Source organism: Lemur catta, chromosome 18 (genome assembly GCF_020740605.2).
Source record: "Lemur catta isolate mLemCat1 chromosome 18, mLemCat1.pri, whole genome shotgun sequence".
Classification (NCBI taxonomy): Eukaryota; Metazoa; Chordata; class Mammalia; order Primates; family Lemuridae; genus Lemur; species Lemur catta.
This window is the reverse complement of record NC_059145.1, coordinates 18,128,062-18,142,675: the sequence shown is the minus strand read 5'-3', so window position 1 is coordinate 18,142,675 and position 14,614 is coordinate 18,128,062. Positions and strand designations below refer to the sequence as shown.

Here is a 14,614-nt window from a genome sequence, read left to right as displayed (position 1 = left end):
CTTCCAGGCTTTGGACCATTTTTTGCAAGGAAAAATATTCAATTCTCAACAAGCTGTGGAAAACACCTTTTGTGATTTCATTGCCACTCGCTCTCTAGGCTTCTTTGTTGCTGGCACAAATAAGCTACCATCAAGATGGAAAAACTGTGTCAATAGTTTAGGCACATACTTTAATTGTACTGCTTCTTGTTTGAGATATAATAAAGTACACTTTTGATTTGAAATCGGACATTTCATATTTAATGACCTAAATAAAACATGTAAGGCAGATGTGGAAACCCCAGGGACTAAAAGGCACAGCCTGGCTTTGCTTTATGAAACAGAAAATTCACAGTAAAGGTAGGAAGATAATGTGTAACTCTCTCATCTTATATATCCTGATATGGTACACCCCAACTCAGAAACTCAAGGACAGTACCAAAGAGAATGAACAACTTTTGTTGGGAGAAACAATGCTCTATGTGCTTTAAGCTTCCTCACAAGTTTGTGCTGGCTGTGCCAATAAGAATAGTCCAACTGCTCTTTACCAAGTCCATGTCTCAGGGATGTGTCTGTAGAGAGCAACCTGGAGGGACAAAGTAACGTCTTTCTTGATGACAAAGACCAGACTTGCTTACTGCTTACTATAAAAGAGATGGACTCTCTAAACTTAGTGTTCCTCAGCTGAGTGTAGCAACTTCCCTAATCATCTTCCATCCAACTGTGGGACGCGGGGCAGAGGGGAACAGAATCAAACATGTTGAACCTCATGTTCCTTGCTGTTCTGAGAGTAATAAAGTCCTCTGTCACTGACACAGGAGTCTCATGTCTCCTAGCATCTGCCAACAGTAACAGGCTAGCTTATTAGCTTCTAAGTAAAATCCCATCCCTGACTCAACAACTTCATCCTACTCTACCTATGCAGTGCTGGGCAGGAACCAGGTGCAGTCTAGAAGAGGCACAGGATAATTTTAGAAGTATTTTCCATGTAAGTCATACTTTTGAAGCGGGACTAAATGAGGAAAAACCTGTAAGTTAATTACACTTCTTCACATATTATCAGGTATAAAGAATCCATAGTAGAAAAATATCACTACATAAGAGGAAAGTATTTGGTGAAAGACTCTGGGAAACAGGGAATTACATTTGGAATTGTGCATCTCCCCACAGATCAGAGAAGATACTCTGATCTCTCCACAGGACAAAGAATGCAGGGCTGGGGGGGGGTCCACTAACACCATCTGTTGACAAAGAATGAGTTTGGACATGATTTGCTTTAGAACCTATGGAAAATACTTAAGCTTGAAACACCAAATGAAAGTAGTAGAGGAAAGCTTGCCTCCAAGATCAAAAATAACATTTTTGAAAACTGTATCTTCAAAAGAATACAAAAAGATGTGGCATCTATGAATCAGGAACAGAAAGTCATAGGAAAGAATAGGCTGAGATGGAAAGAATTTCAAGAAATGGGACAGAAAAAAATAAATTCAATATATAAATGATCAGTGCCTTTTAAAAATACAAATAAATTGAACATAAAATTAAAAGGTATAAAAGGAAACTTTCCTGAACTGTATACAAAATGTGTAAGTATAAGAAGAGAATTGTTCAGGTTCTAAGCAAAGTAAATTAAAATAGACCTAAACTTAGCTATATGCTGAAAATATATATGCTTTCAACTAAAAGAATGAAGAAAAAATAATCTCTCCATATACAATCAAATGAACCCAAAATACAGCTCCCAAGAAACAGAAATTAACATGGCCACCTTCTTCTCTTTAGCAGCACTAATTCCAGAAGACAGAAGAACAACACACTTGTGATTCTCTGGCAAAGAGTTCTGGGATTCAACATTTATTACCAACTAAAAGCTGTCTTCATATTTAAGGCAATAGGATGACATTCTTTAAAACGAAAGAGAATGAAATGTACCTAAATTTTTAAAATATATTAAATGTTACAAATGTTTAAAAATTTACTGAGAAATAAGAACGTGAAATGAGAAGAAGTCTGGTAGTTGTACTAAAGCCAGGTAAAACATAGATACATCATAGATTTTTGGCAAGATTCTTGTTAAAAACTATATGCACATATGTCATTATTCATAAGGAGAATGCTATATATATGTTTATAAATATACACATATATTCACATGTAATGCACAGTACATGATAAAAGTACATGTAATATGTATATTAAAATGATGTAACAATTTAAATCAATAATCATGGAAATCATACCAAGACTGAAAAAGTATATACAGAAGAGGAAAAAGGAACTAAACTCTGTTTAAAATGGAGGGAAACTAAAGTAATTTAAACATAAAATTCTGGCTATTAGAGAAATATACACAAAGTACTTTAGTAAACTTAAAGGTAACTAATATAAACATCACATATAGCTTTCAATATATCCAGGGAAGATACAGGTTAAAAAATAATTTGCCTACAGGAAAAAAAAAGAGACAGAGAAAACAAAGGAAAGAGGCAAATCAATGCAAAAAACAGAACACACAGAATATAATGGCAAGAGCAAAGCTAATCCTTGTCATTATAAAAACAAAGAGCAAAGGAATAAGTCATGTATTAAATGACACATCAATTTAATAATGGCTTGTGGCAGGGGCAGAAAGAGAATACTAGCTCATTACACGAACACATTGCAATTTCAGAATTACTGAGGTGTAAAGAACTAACAGAAATCTTAGATCAAGGTAATTTTGATATTCATTATATACAAAATGCACAACTAAACAAAGAAAGAGATTAGCAAAAAGGAACCAAAAAGTAAAAAACAAGCAAAGATAAAAACTAAATTGGGTCTCTGGTGCCAGTTCTAAACTCCCTGGAGAAAGAATGTGATTTTCTTAGGTTGGGCCATGTGCTCACCCAGGTCCAATTAACAGGGTACAAATATGGCTTCCAGAGCTCAGGCTGCCCAGGGGACTATGCTGCAGGTCATTTGTGAGGTCATCTGAGACAAAGCCCCAAAGGTAGGGAACAATATTTCCGTACATGTATTATTTTCTTCATTTTCTCATGTCGTCATTCCTTAATATTTTCAGTTTTGGCAGATGGAATTCTCTAATTTAAATGTTCTTCAAGAGCAAAGACTATTTCTGACAATTCTTTCAGATTCTTTTCTAGCACAGTACAAAGAACAGAGTAGCTGCTCAATAAAAATATCCTTAACTGGATTCTTTTTTGTTCCCTAAACAGAACCCTTACATAATAGTAAAATAGAACACACACTCATACACACATACACACACACATGTGCAGGCATTTTAAGCTCTGATTTGAGCAGTATACAGAGGCCAAAAAAAAACCATATTGAATTGTTTTCTCAACCTATTTATTGAATTAATAAAATCTGCGTATCGTTTCTGAAATCCAAAATGACCACACAAATTAAATTATATATTTTTAACACATTGACTGCCACACTAGAAAAAAAAAATTGTCTCCCTTGGGGCCACAGTGTTTTATTAGGAAAATAGAATAAAAACTTTGAAAACAAAATGGTCCTTTCTAATTTAATGAAAAATGTGTTATTTTTTATTGTTTTCTGTGCAACTTAAAAAATAGTTCTCGCTGCTCCCAAGGTAAAGAGACATGTGAAGTTACATATGCTTCACAAGGCCCCAAGCTCAAAACTAACATGAATTAAATACAACTCACATGGCAGTTAATGTGTTAAGTGTTGGCTTTTCTAGATATGTAAACACAAACTTACAGGCAAACTGGAGTTTAGCTTCTCTGCTGACAATTGTTCCAAGTGAATTTGTTGCAAAACATTGGTAACTTCCTGTGTCCCTATTTCTGTTAGGGTTAATAACCACAAGATTGCCTCCAACCAACTTATAACGATGTTCCATACTGATATCAATATCACTTCCGTTCAGCTGCCATCTGTAAAACAAATATCAAGGTTTTATCCCTTCTTAGTATATTTAACTTTATAAAAGAAGACTATATTATAAAATCTACTTTAAACATTATCCCTCTTATAAATAAAAGATGACATATACATTATTCAAGTGTTACATAACTGATGAACAAATATGCCCAAGTATTTATCAGAAACAAAAGGTTAAACTATAGCAGAAAGTACAATAGAGCAGCATCTAGAAGTTAAAGATTTTTTTTAAAAGTTTTCTGAAGAGATGAGAATAGTTTCATCTGTTCACTAGGGGAAAAATGAGGCTAGGTCTGAAGAGGCAAAGATAAAGTAGAAAGTTGTAGTAATTATCTCTGATACTTCAGGCCAATCTCATACTGACAGTGAAAGGAGAAAAGAGCACATTTCTTTGATTTATCCAGATTAACTGAGCACATTTAATAAATTAATTGGATAAGTGCTCAACTATCCATTTCAATTTGTCTGGGTAAATACCTGTCCCCGGGGCATTCTCCACTTTTCTAAACCATCACAGTGCTCTTTACAAAATGGTACACTGTGGTAAAAGACCATAAACACCACCAAGGGGGTCTGAAAAAGTAAAGGAACCAACCCCAGAGCCATACTTAATGGGAAGCCAAAATCAAAAAAAAGAAAGAAAGAAGCTGGTTTTTAAACAAGAGTTTCTAAACTGAAACACTGAAAGTTTTTAAACTGGAAGTATACTTGACACATCAAAGTAGATTTTACCTTTATAAGTTCACTCATATCCTGAAATCTCAAGAACACATCCATTGTATAAAGTCAGGATGACCCAATTCCTATAGTAAAATTATGCTGCCATCAATTCTATAAATTTTCACATATTATAACAACATTCATCTCAATTTCTCTTTGTAATAATTTTGAAAAAATGTGGATAACATAAAGCTCACATTATAGAGGAGGATTTCAATAAGTCGGGTGTGTGAGTTGTCACCTGTCACAAAAACTATTAATCAACTGGATCAGAAGTAGCACCCATTTAAATTATAGCTCAGAGTTTTTCAATGATGGCATGAGTCATCAAAAAATTGTTGTATTAATATACAAAATATGTAACTTTCACATACTATATGCTGTGGAAGCATACAAAGAGATGCAATGTGAACATCATTTCAAATTGAAGTACATGAAACTAAATGGAATATTAGACAGCTGTGAACATAGGTGAACTTCATAAACATGGAAAACTCTCACAAACAATGGGGAATAAGAAAGAAAATTAAAATACCATTTATATAAAGTTTTAAAACCCTGAAAGTAATATTAGAAATTATTCTATGTGTTTTAAAAATACATGAAAATGATAAACCTCAACATTAAGGTATTTTTTACAGCTCTCATGGAGAGAGAGTAGGATGTGTTTAGGGTACATATATTGGGAAAGTTAGCTTTTTTATTGTTTTATTTCTCTAAGTAGTGGTATATGGATTTTCATCATTACACTTTATTATATGTCTCTATTATTTTCTATATCTGAAATAATTCATAGTAAATTTTAATGATGAGGGGGTATAAGAAATGGGTAAGCTTATAAGTTTAGTTCCTACTGCTTAAAAAAAATTTAATCATCTGCTCCTTTTTAAACTCAAGGCTTTCTTGATTTTTCTTTTTTAATTCACATACAAATATGCCAGATCTAAAGCTACAATTCTAATGAAAGATTAAAACAAAATTTCCAGAAAAAAACTAAAGGGCCCAACTCTTTTTAACTTAAAAGAACAAAATTAGAAAGCAGCAGCAGCTGTGACCTTTTTCATTTAAGGCAGATTTCTGCCATTGGTTTTTGTTTGCTTTGCTTATAAGAGTAGCTCTTTTATGATCTTCCATGGCAAATTCATATTTGCATGAACAATTTAGCTCATTTTCTTCTATTTTGACTTTAACTCTGCCCTTAGAGTTTGGAAGGTGAACCATGAGCACTATGAGCCCTCCTTCATCTTACTTCTCCCCAAGTCCTAGAACTACAGAAAGTCAGAAAAGGAAGGAAATAAAGAAAAATTGTCCATCCACGTTCAGTCTGGACACTCTGCACACCAGCAGTGACATCACCATCTGAGGATTTGTTGGAAACGCAGGATCCTGGGTCCTACCCCAAACCTGCTGCATCAGAATCACATCTTAATGAGATCCCAAAGTGTTTAATGTGCACATTCAGGCTTGAGAAGAATTGATCTGTACCATCCCCAACAAGCTACCATGACTGCTTGTGGCAGACACAGGCAGAAATGAACTCCTCCCTCTCAATTTAGCTGATTTCGTATTTAACAACTCTGATTAGAAAGCTCTTTTTTCCTTCTTTCCTTTTCTCCTTCCTTCCCTCTTTCCTTCCTTCCTCCCACCTGCTCTCTGAGTCAGTCAGTGAAAAAAAAAATATTGAGTCCCAATAAACAAGGCAATTTTCGAGGTTCTAAAGTTGTGGTAAAATGTCCCTGCCCTCAGGGAGCTCGTGTTTTCATAGAGATTTTTTTTTTTTTCTAGTTTCCTAGCTTCTGCCCCCACCCTCACCACCACCCCCGGGCTCTCGCCATGCCTTTCATATAACAGCATAAGGAAGAGAAATGGGATTCAGGACCAAGTGCTCATTGGCTTTTCACTGGACTGGCTCATTGGACTCACCCCTCACCAGCTGCATGACTGTTGGCAAATTACTTAACTCCCCTGAACATAAATTTTTAACATGGGAAATGAAGAGAATTCCGTCTTTTTCACAGGCTTGTTCTATAGATTTTGTGTAGACAGTGTACGCAGAGCCCTCAGATCAGTGTTTCCATGAGGAAGGCATTCAACACATGAGTAGACACCACTGTTACTGTGGGTGGTGGATACATCCAAGTGTGCAAACCCATCTGCCCCGTTGACTTTTCTTTTAGTCCATTCCCATCAAGCACATGTTGGGTATATTTCATCTCATTGATGAAATATCGTCTCCTCTTTTGTGGAACAGACTGTGACTTCCACATGTGTCTTGTCTACACTGGGATCTGCCCTGAGATGTCAGTGCAAGTGGGATGAGACACAGACTGGTCTTGACTTTTAAAGAATAAATCTAACAGTAAATCACAAGTGGGCAGGTTTAATTTTTAAGCTGCAAATGGTTTGTCCGTTACTAAATGAGTAAATGCTTGCAGTGAGAAAAACTCCTCTAAACTCAAATCAGGAACGATGCAGTTAATTTCAAACTCTTTTGAATGGAAGACTCTCGCGACAAAAGGAGCTTGGGTGTTTGTTACCTAAGAAGTGCATTTTGTATAGGAAAAAAATGCGTTTTAGCTCAGGAGTCAGAATGTTTATGGCCTGACTAAGCATGTCTGATGGCTTCATTCGAAAATTGTGTTTTTGTCTTTAGCTGATGAATAATCAAGGTACAGTAGCTATATGGAAAATTCTAAAGATAAATAAAATATAGAGAAGCACTTCTTGCCTATTTAATAGCAGGAAAGATTTAAAAGACCATGAAGTATGTGGGAAAATACTTTATTTCATTAGGTGTCTAAGATCTAAAAGCCATCATCCTAACGTTTTGACTACAGAACCAAAATGGAAAAGGTCATTCCATTATGCATAAATGCTTTCTCACTGCCTTTAGCTAGGTCTTCATCATACAGACACAATCCTTAGATTATTTCACTATGTGAAAAGCCAAAAACTATTCTCTTTTAAATATGTTTCTGTTATACCAAAGACATTAGTGCATTTGTTTTAGCAAACTCTTCAGAGCTAAGACATACTTGAGATAACTTAAAGGATGTTAATTTTCTTTTAACAAAACAATATAATTATTTTTCTTCTTCCTAGCACTCTTCATCATTGAATGGAACTCATCCCCAGGAGATATAAAATTTCTCAAAATCTTATTAAACATTGATTGTTTTTCCTCTTGCTGAAAATATGTGAATTCAGAAAAAGCTATCTTTGTTTAAACTCTGAAATGCATAAGTAATTTCTGGGCCTAAGCTTCCAAAGGTTATTTTATCCTGAGAAACAAAATAGTGCATCTAAGTTCCTAATGCAAAATATTCATATTTGGACCTGATTTCTAAGTATGTCTCATATTTTCATCTGCATATGAAATATTCAGGAAAACTGATGGCACATGTAGTTGCTTCATTCACAAAGTATGTGTCCAATAAATATTCAAATTAGACTCATTTTCTTTGTGGGAAACTGTAATCCAACTGTTCAGGTTTCGTGAATACAACACTTAGTAGTAAGGTGTGACAGGTAAATGGCACACTCAGGTCATAAATTTGGGAAGCTTTTAAAGGTAGATACTGACTTTTGGTTTTGCATATTCATAATTTTTTATGAAAGTTACAAATTTCTTTTTTTATCAAGGAATTTTAAAGCTCACCAGAACTCTAAGTATCAGAGTGAAATCTTTTTGAAATATGGAAATTATTTAAAACTACATAAAATACATTTGCATACCCAAATTCTATTCCAAAAGGCTTAATGCAGTGATCTGGATCAAAAGAAGCCAGCCCCGTAGCTCTTGGGGCTACATATACCAGCATTTTAATCATATAACATTTACATTGTGCTCCAGAAGCAGACTAACCTTGTAGCTTTAGCTCGGTGGTAAATGTCATAAGATTAAGCACCTTTGCATAATCATCATGTTGTAACACTCCTGAATGATAAGTTCACTGTCAGCTTTCAGAGTTCAAACGCTCATTCTACACGAATTAGGATTTGCTTTTAGAATCACAAGTGAGAACTGGTTTATTACTCGTATTTGACTAATCTACTGATTCTCAATGAGCTCTCATCCCCTTGAACTGGTTCATGTGGAGGTTCTACGTCAACTTGTGTCGGGGCCAATAACTAGAGATGAATACCTGGAGTGCTAGAATTAGAAGTCCTGGGCTACTGACCTACCTGAGGCCATGTACCTTGATCAATCCATTTTTTCTAAATCTTAGTTACATCCTCTACACAACAGGGAGAGTACTAGGCAGGTAGTCACTGAGACAATTGGGCCAAACCTAATATAACAATGGTGGCAGTCTATGGCAGACTTCCACCTAAAAATAATCTGAATACAATTTATGTAAAACAGCTACATGCCCTTGGGCCAATAATCTTTGAATATTGTATATAAAGCATAAAGTGCATAACATAGGAGATATTTCAAAACTGGGAATTACTACTTCTAAATGATGAAAACTATAATGTTACTTTCAGAAAATAAACTAAAACATCACTGGCTAAAGGTATATGAATCACTGCTTTCCAATACAAGAACTATGTGTGAGAGAGAGAAAGAGAATGAATGTGTGTGTGTGTGTGTGTGTGTGTGTGTGTGTGTGTGTGTGTAAACACAAATTCACATAATAATGAGTTAAATCAGTATAAAAAGCCTAAATTCTCAGGGTTGAACGTGTTTTTCAAAACATATAAGCTCCACTGGATGACAACTCTTTCAGTCACTGCTGAATTTCCGCCATGAGGCATCATACTTGGTACATAGTGGGCACTAGTAGAAGTTTCCTGAATAAATTAATCTAATTCTACCTTCTGCTAGCCATAATTAACCTCCATACATGGTCATCCAAATTGTCAATACACTATCTCAAAGATGGGGAATTAATTAATGCATCATTATTTTCAGTTACCTTACTTGTTCTTATTTATTTACCATACTAGTTATTATGGGATATGGCAACCTCTTGTACAAAATCACACTAGTATGGAATAACAATGATGAATATAAACACAGACATATTTTGTTGTTGGTATAATTTAAGGTATCAAGCTCTAAACTGAGTCTTTCACTTGAACTTGGTAATAAAGTTAGAGAACATCACAATTTGAAATTGGAGCTAACAAAACTGAAAATAAATCGAATGATTTCAGGTAGTTTCAAAAATAATCCCCAAATATAAATCACCTCACAGTGGATTATATAGAGTTCTATTCCTTTGGGATATCTACTCTATCACACAAAATCTTGTCAGGACGATGGAAATCTAAACAATATTCTGGAGAAAAAGAAATGTCACATTTTAGAGCTCAACATAAACCAAAGCAGAAAGAACAAAATAACAATTGCTAAAATCTTTTGGGGGCTGGATTTGGGTTTGGGAAATATGCCCACACTAAACACTTGTTATATCAACAAGCAATACTTTACTTTGGGTTTGACAGGAAAATTAGAAATTTAATCACAGAAGCAATTTATGGTTTTAGATGCAGCTTTCAAGTTAATAAGCAAATGCATTTGTGTTCAAATGCAATGTTTGTTAATATGTTTACTGAAGTGATGAGAATAATTGTAGCCTTTGAAAGAATGAATGTCTGAATTTGCATATTCAATACTTTATCCAAAAATAACTAGTTAGGCTTCAGCAATAATTGCTAAAGATCTAAATGAGTTACACTGCAATGCTCGTTTTTTTTTTTTAAATTGAGTTTTTAAAATGTGTTTTATGACATAGATCCCAATTTCTCACTCATTGATAAATTTTAAACATATATATACACATACACACACACACACACACACACGCACTGGGATTACAAACAACTGTTCAGGTTACATATTTATAGCCTAATTCAAATTAATCAGGAATTGTTTTAAAATTATTCCAAGGAGAGTTATAGAAGATGCTTGCTATTGCTGTCTTCCCTGCATCCATTTTCTCTCTTCCTGGTAGCAGCTCCCTCACTGCTCATGTGACCCCAGCCTGGCCAATGAGAACATTTCTATGTCCCAGGCCTTACTGATTGGCTAACGGTGTGGATATGGCCCAACTAATTTACCTTGTGTTTGATCAGTATGTATATATCCTTTCTTCTTACCCCACTGAAAAACTGCATGAAAGAGGAATGAAAAATATGTGGTTTATTTTGTAATACTACCACCTGTAATGTCTAAAATCTAATATTCCTATTTCTGCTGCATATTGACTGCTGACAACATTAGCTATGTTTTTCTATTTTTCTGACACCATTTGGGGCTTTTAATGACCCAAATAGGAAAGATGCCCTCTTCTTCCAGTTCATTTTATGGGGAGGATATTAATAGCCTGGAGTTCCAGGCACCCATCTTTGTCACCTCAACGCCATTTGTCTTAAAATGGAGCCAAAAGAGAAGATTCAATGCAAACTTAAGAATATCCTATAGAATGAACTATTGACTACTTTTGACTCTGTGCTCCTTCATGACATTCTTGAATCCTGAAATATGATCCAATCCCAAATTCTCTTTATTTACTTCCCTCTCCTTGTGAACTTCATTTCAGTTTTTTTTTTCAGGCTACCAACTGAGCATTTGCTCTTCTGCTGGGCATTTGGAATGTAAGGATAAAGAACCCACTATTTCCACCTCTAAGGGAGTTACAGTTACCAGAGCAATCCCGTTTCATTGTGATAAGCTTTATCATAGAAGCAGGTCGGGATGCAATGGGTGTGCACATTGTTGGAACATAGAATCCGGCATTGAGAAGGTCAAGAGGCATCCTAGGAGGGACAGTAGTGCAGCCAAGTTTAAACTGCCCTGAAAAAGTTGTGTTTACCTCTGCTTGCCTCAGGCACTATAGATATTCTTTATTTTTTATGTTTGGCCATCGTTCCAACCATATGAGTATTTCATTGCTCTTAGTGGCTGACTGCGGGTGTGAGGACCAGAGTTCACCAGCTGGAGAAGTCAGGATGCTGAAAGGAGTTGAAAACTGGGCTGAGAAATGTGGCAAAAAAAGGATTACATTTCTCTAAGAGCCAACAGAGTTTAGAGGAACAATAACTCTTATTTGCCTTGAGGCATAAAAGTAAAGTAACCGTGACCACAAATGTTACTGACCAATAAGAAATATGTAAGAGACAAACTGCATATAATCAAAATTATATGTAAGAATATATTTCATATATTATCATTCTATGTTATGATATAGAATATATAATATATAGCACATATACTACATATGTATTATATATTCTAAAAATGGAACATATATAGTACACATATAACATTTATAGCATATACTTAATGCATATATATACAGCCAAATATAGTATGATGCATAGTACTTTGCTCATGTGCATATATATATATATTACTATGTGCATATATATAGACAAGAAATAAATTCAGATGTCCTTACATCTACTCCTTGAATAAATGTTAAGCAGAATTTAGTGTATTATTTTATTTTCGCCTTCTATCTTACACAGAATGCATTTAGTTGACTCTAAGTAAATTAAATACATGCAGGATGTGACATATTTAATGTCACATTATAGGAAGCCAAGTTTAAGGGCAACTATGGCCAGGAAAGACCTCTACTTTGCAATGGTATTTAGCACTTAGAACTTGTGTATCCCAGACTCCTTATGCTGTACTTTATTAAAACAGCTTACTTGTTCGATAGAGCTGGAAGAGAATGATGTTCTGGTCACTTCTTTGTGAAGAGAGAACAATGAAAGTGCACTTATAGAAAAGATTTGTGGATCCAGGGGTCAATCTGGAATTTTCTGCAAGCCTAGACATGTTCATTTATGCTGTTTACTACAATAAGCTACTAGCCACATGTGATTACGTAGCACTTAAAAAGATACTGCTGTGACTGAGGAACTGAATTTTTAATTTAATTTAACTGATTAACATTTCAAGAGCCACATGTGCCTACTGGCTACCATATTGGACAGCACAGCTCTAAAGTCTCAAGCTAGACTAAAAGTTGAAAACACAAAGCCCACATGGGCCACATTCAGCTCTTAAGACTCATTATCTTTGGCCTAGATTTTGTCAAAAAAGAAAAGAAGACTTAACACTAAAATTAGAGAGATTCCAAAATGAAAATATCTGAATTTTAAACATCTCTTAAAAAGCTTTTGCAGGACTGAACCAGGATTCCTGGACAGCAACAGCCAGTGCTGAGAAGCAGTTGCGACCATTTAATAATAGGCTTAGAGCTGAATGTTTGACAGCTTCCAATCATTGTCCATGTGTCTATTTATATGTTCTTCAGGCAGGCTGACCTCATGCGGTCTTGTCACTTGCCTGGTCCCTATTGGCATATAAATATTTTACCCCTGTCTCCCTCAAATATGAGGTTCTCTTAATGCCATCAGCAACAATGACCTGAGATCTTACTCTCTGGGGTCTTTCATCTTAGCATTAGTTCATTGGGCATTTCTAACCCCATGAAAAGTAGACGAAAGTCTTTCCCATTTAGAAAAGTATTAATACTTCCACAGGGTAACCTCTCTCAACACCATCAGCAATTACAATGAGACTGAATACTAATTAACCTTTAAATGCAGGCTTTGGGGCTCAGGCAGAGAAGTGCAGAAGAATGAATAAAATTCTCAATTAAACCCTAACACAAGTAATTTCTCTTGAGAATTTCTGAACTTTAGGATTTCTAATATGACCAATTAAGAGTTCTTTTTACCCAATGGGATTAAAACAAAGACAAGATCTCTCATCACACAAGTTTTCCTCCGTCTACAGGGCAGGCTCTGGGCTTTCAAAGACATTCTTTTATAAGACTCTTTAACTGTATTGTGAATCTTTAGAAACAGGTTTGGATTGCCTTTAACAAGTCACATGACCCCCTAAGTTTCCTCCTTGGCTGCCTTTCTTTCTACCCATATCTCTCTCTCTCTCTCTCTCTCTGTCTATATACAATATATATAAAATATACATATGTTTATATTTATTAATACATATTAAAACATTTTCTCTGACTTCATGTAAAAAAATAAATCCCCAATATTTTTATGTCCTCAATATCATTACATATTTACGCTATTTATCTGCAATTATTGAATGATAATAAAAAAATAAGAAAAAAGCAAGCATAATTTATTCTGGATCATTTAAAGAGTTATGTGGATTATTACTTACTGGACTATTAAAATCAAAAGCTAGAAAAAAAATCAGGCCATAAATGAAGGTGTCATCTAAATAGATAAATTTGTAATTGCAACCCACATTATTCCAGACTCCATTTACTCCACTGACACAATGTATTTCCTTCACAGATAACATAAATAACAGAGGGTTGTTTCTTGTTCTAGGGAAGTCCAATATTTTCCAAAACTAAAAGCAGCTTCCTTATGCTTTTCCAGGTCTCAGTTTCTATTGGTTATAAACCTTTAGTTTAAGTGAAATTTTATATTGGTTAGAAATCTTAACCTTAGAAAATCTTTGAAGCTGTAAATGAAAGTGTCTGCTCCATTTGGCTACAAACCAAAAATTTTCAAACAATTCCCAGCATGTTAAACTTCTTCATTTATCAAGCTTAAAAGTAATAAATCAATCTCCTAGTTTCAGTTACAGATTTTGCTTAAATTGCAACAGATAAATACCAGGATGATATCCCAGGACATATAAGAAAACAGAAAAATCATTGTGTAAAAAGCAAAACCTCTTCATCAACATCTTATGTATGCCATTAATCCATTTAAACAGACTCCACAGCAGGTATACAAAGACATAATTACAACAAAAGGCTATTTCTGGATTTCCAAGCTCAAGACATTTGGTTATTTGATAAAACTCTACAAACATAATTAATCCAGTCATTTAAAAATACACTTCTATATCACTAAATCTTATATCTTGACAAGTTTTAAGCTGTAAAATTTACCACCAAATTATTCATAAGATAAATGCCAGGAAATACAACTTTACTGACAACAGAAAAACAGCCCACACGAGTCATTCACATGGATTCTTTATCAT

At 34.7% G+C, this 14,614-nt stretch overlaps 1 protein-coding gene across 1 annotated transcript in view; it reads right to left on the bottom strand.

Annotated features, from left to right (window-relative positions):
- CNTN3 (contactin 3) overlaps positions 1 to 14,614 on the bottom strand; it is a 239,404-nt gene that overhangs the window by 200,427 nt on the left and 24,363 nt on the right. The window contains exon 3 of the mRNA XM_045529894.1: positions 3,715 to 3,890. Coding sequence (XP_045385850.1) covers positions 3,715 to 3,890 — 176 coding nt within the window. The remainder of the gene's footprint in view (positions 1 to 3,714; positions 3,891 to 14,614) is intronic.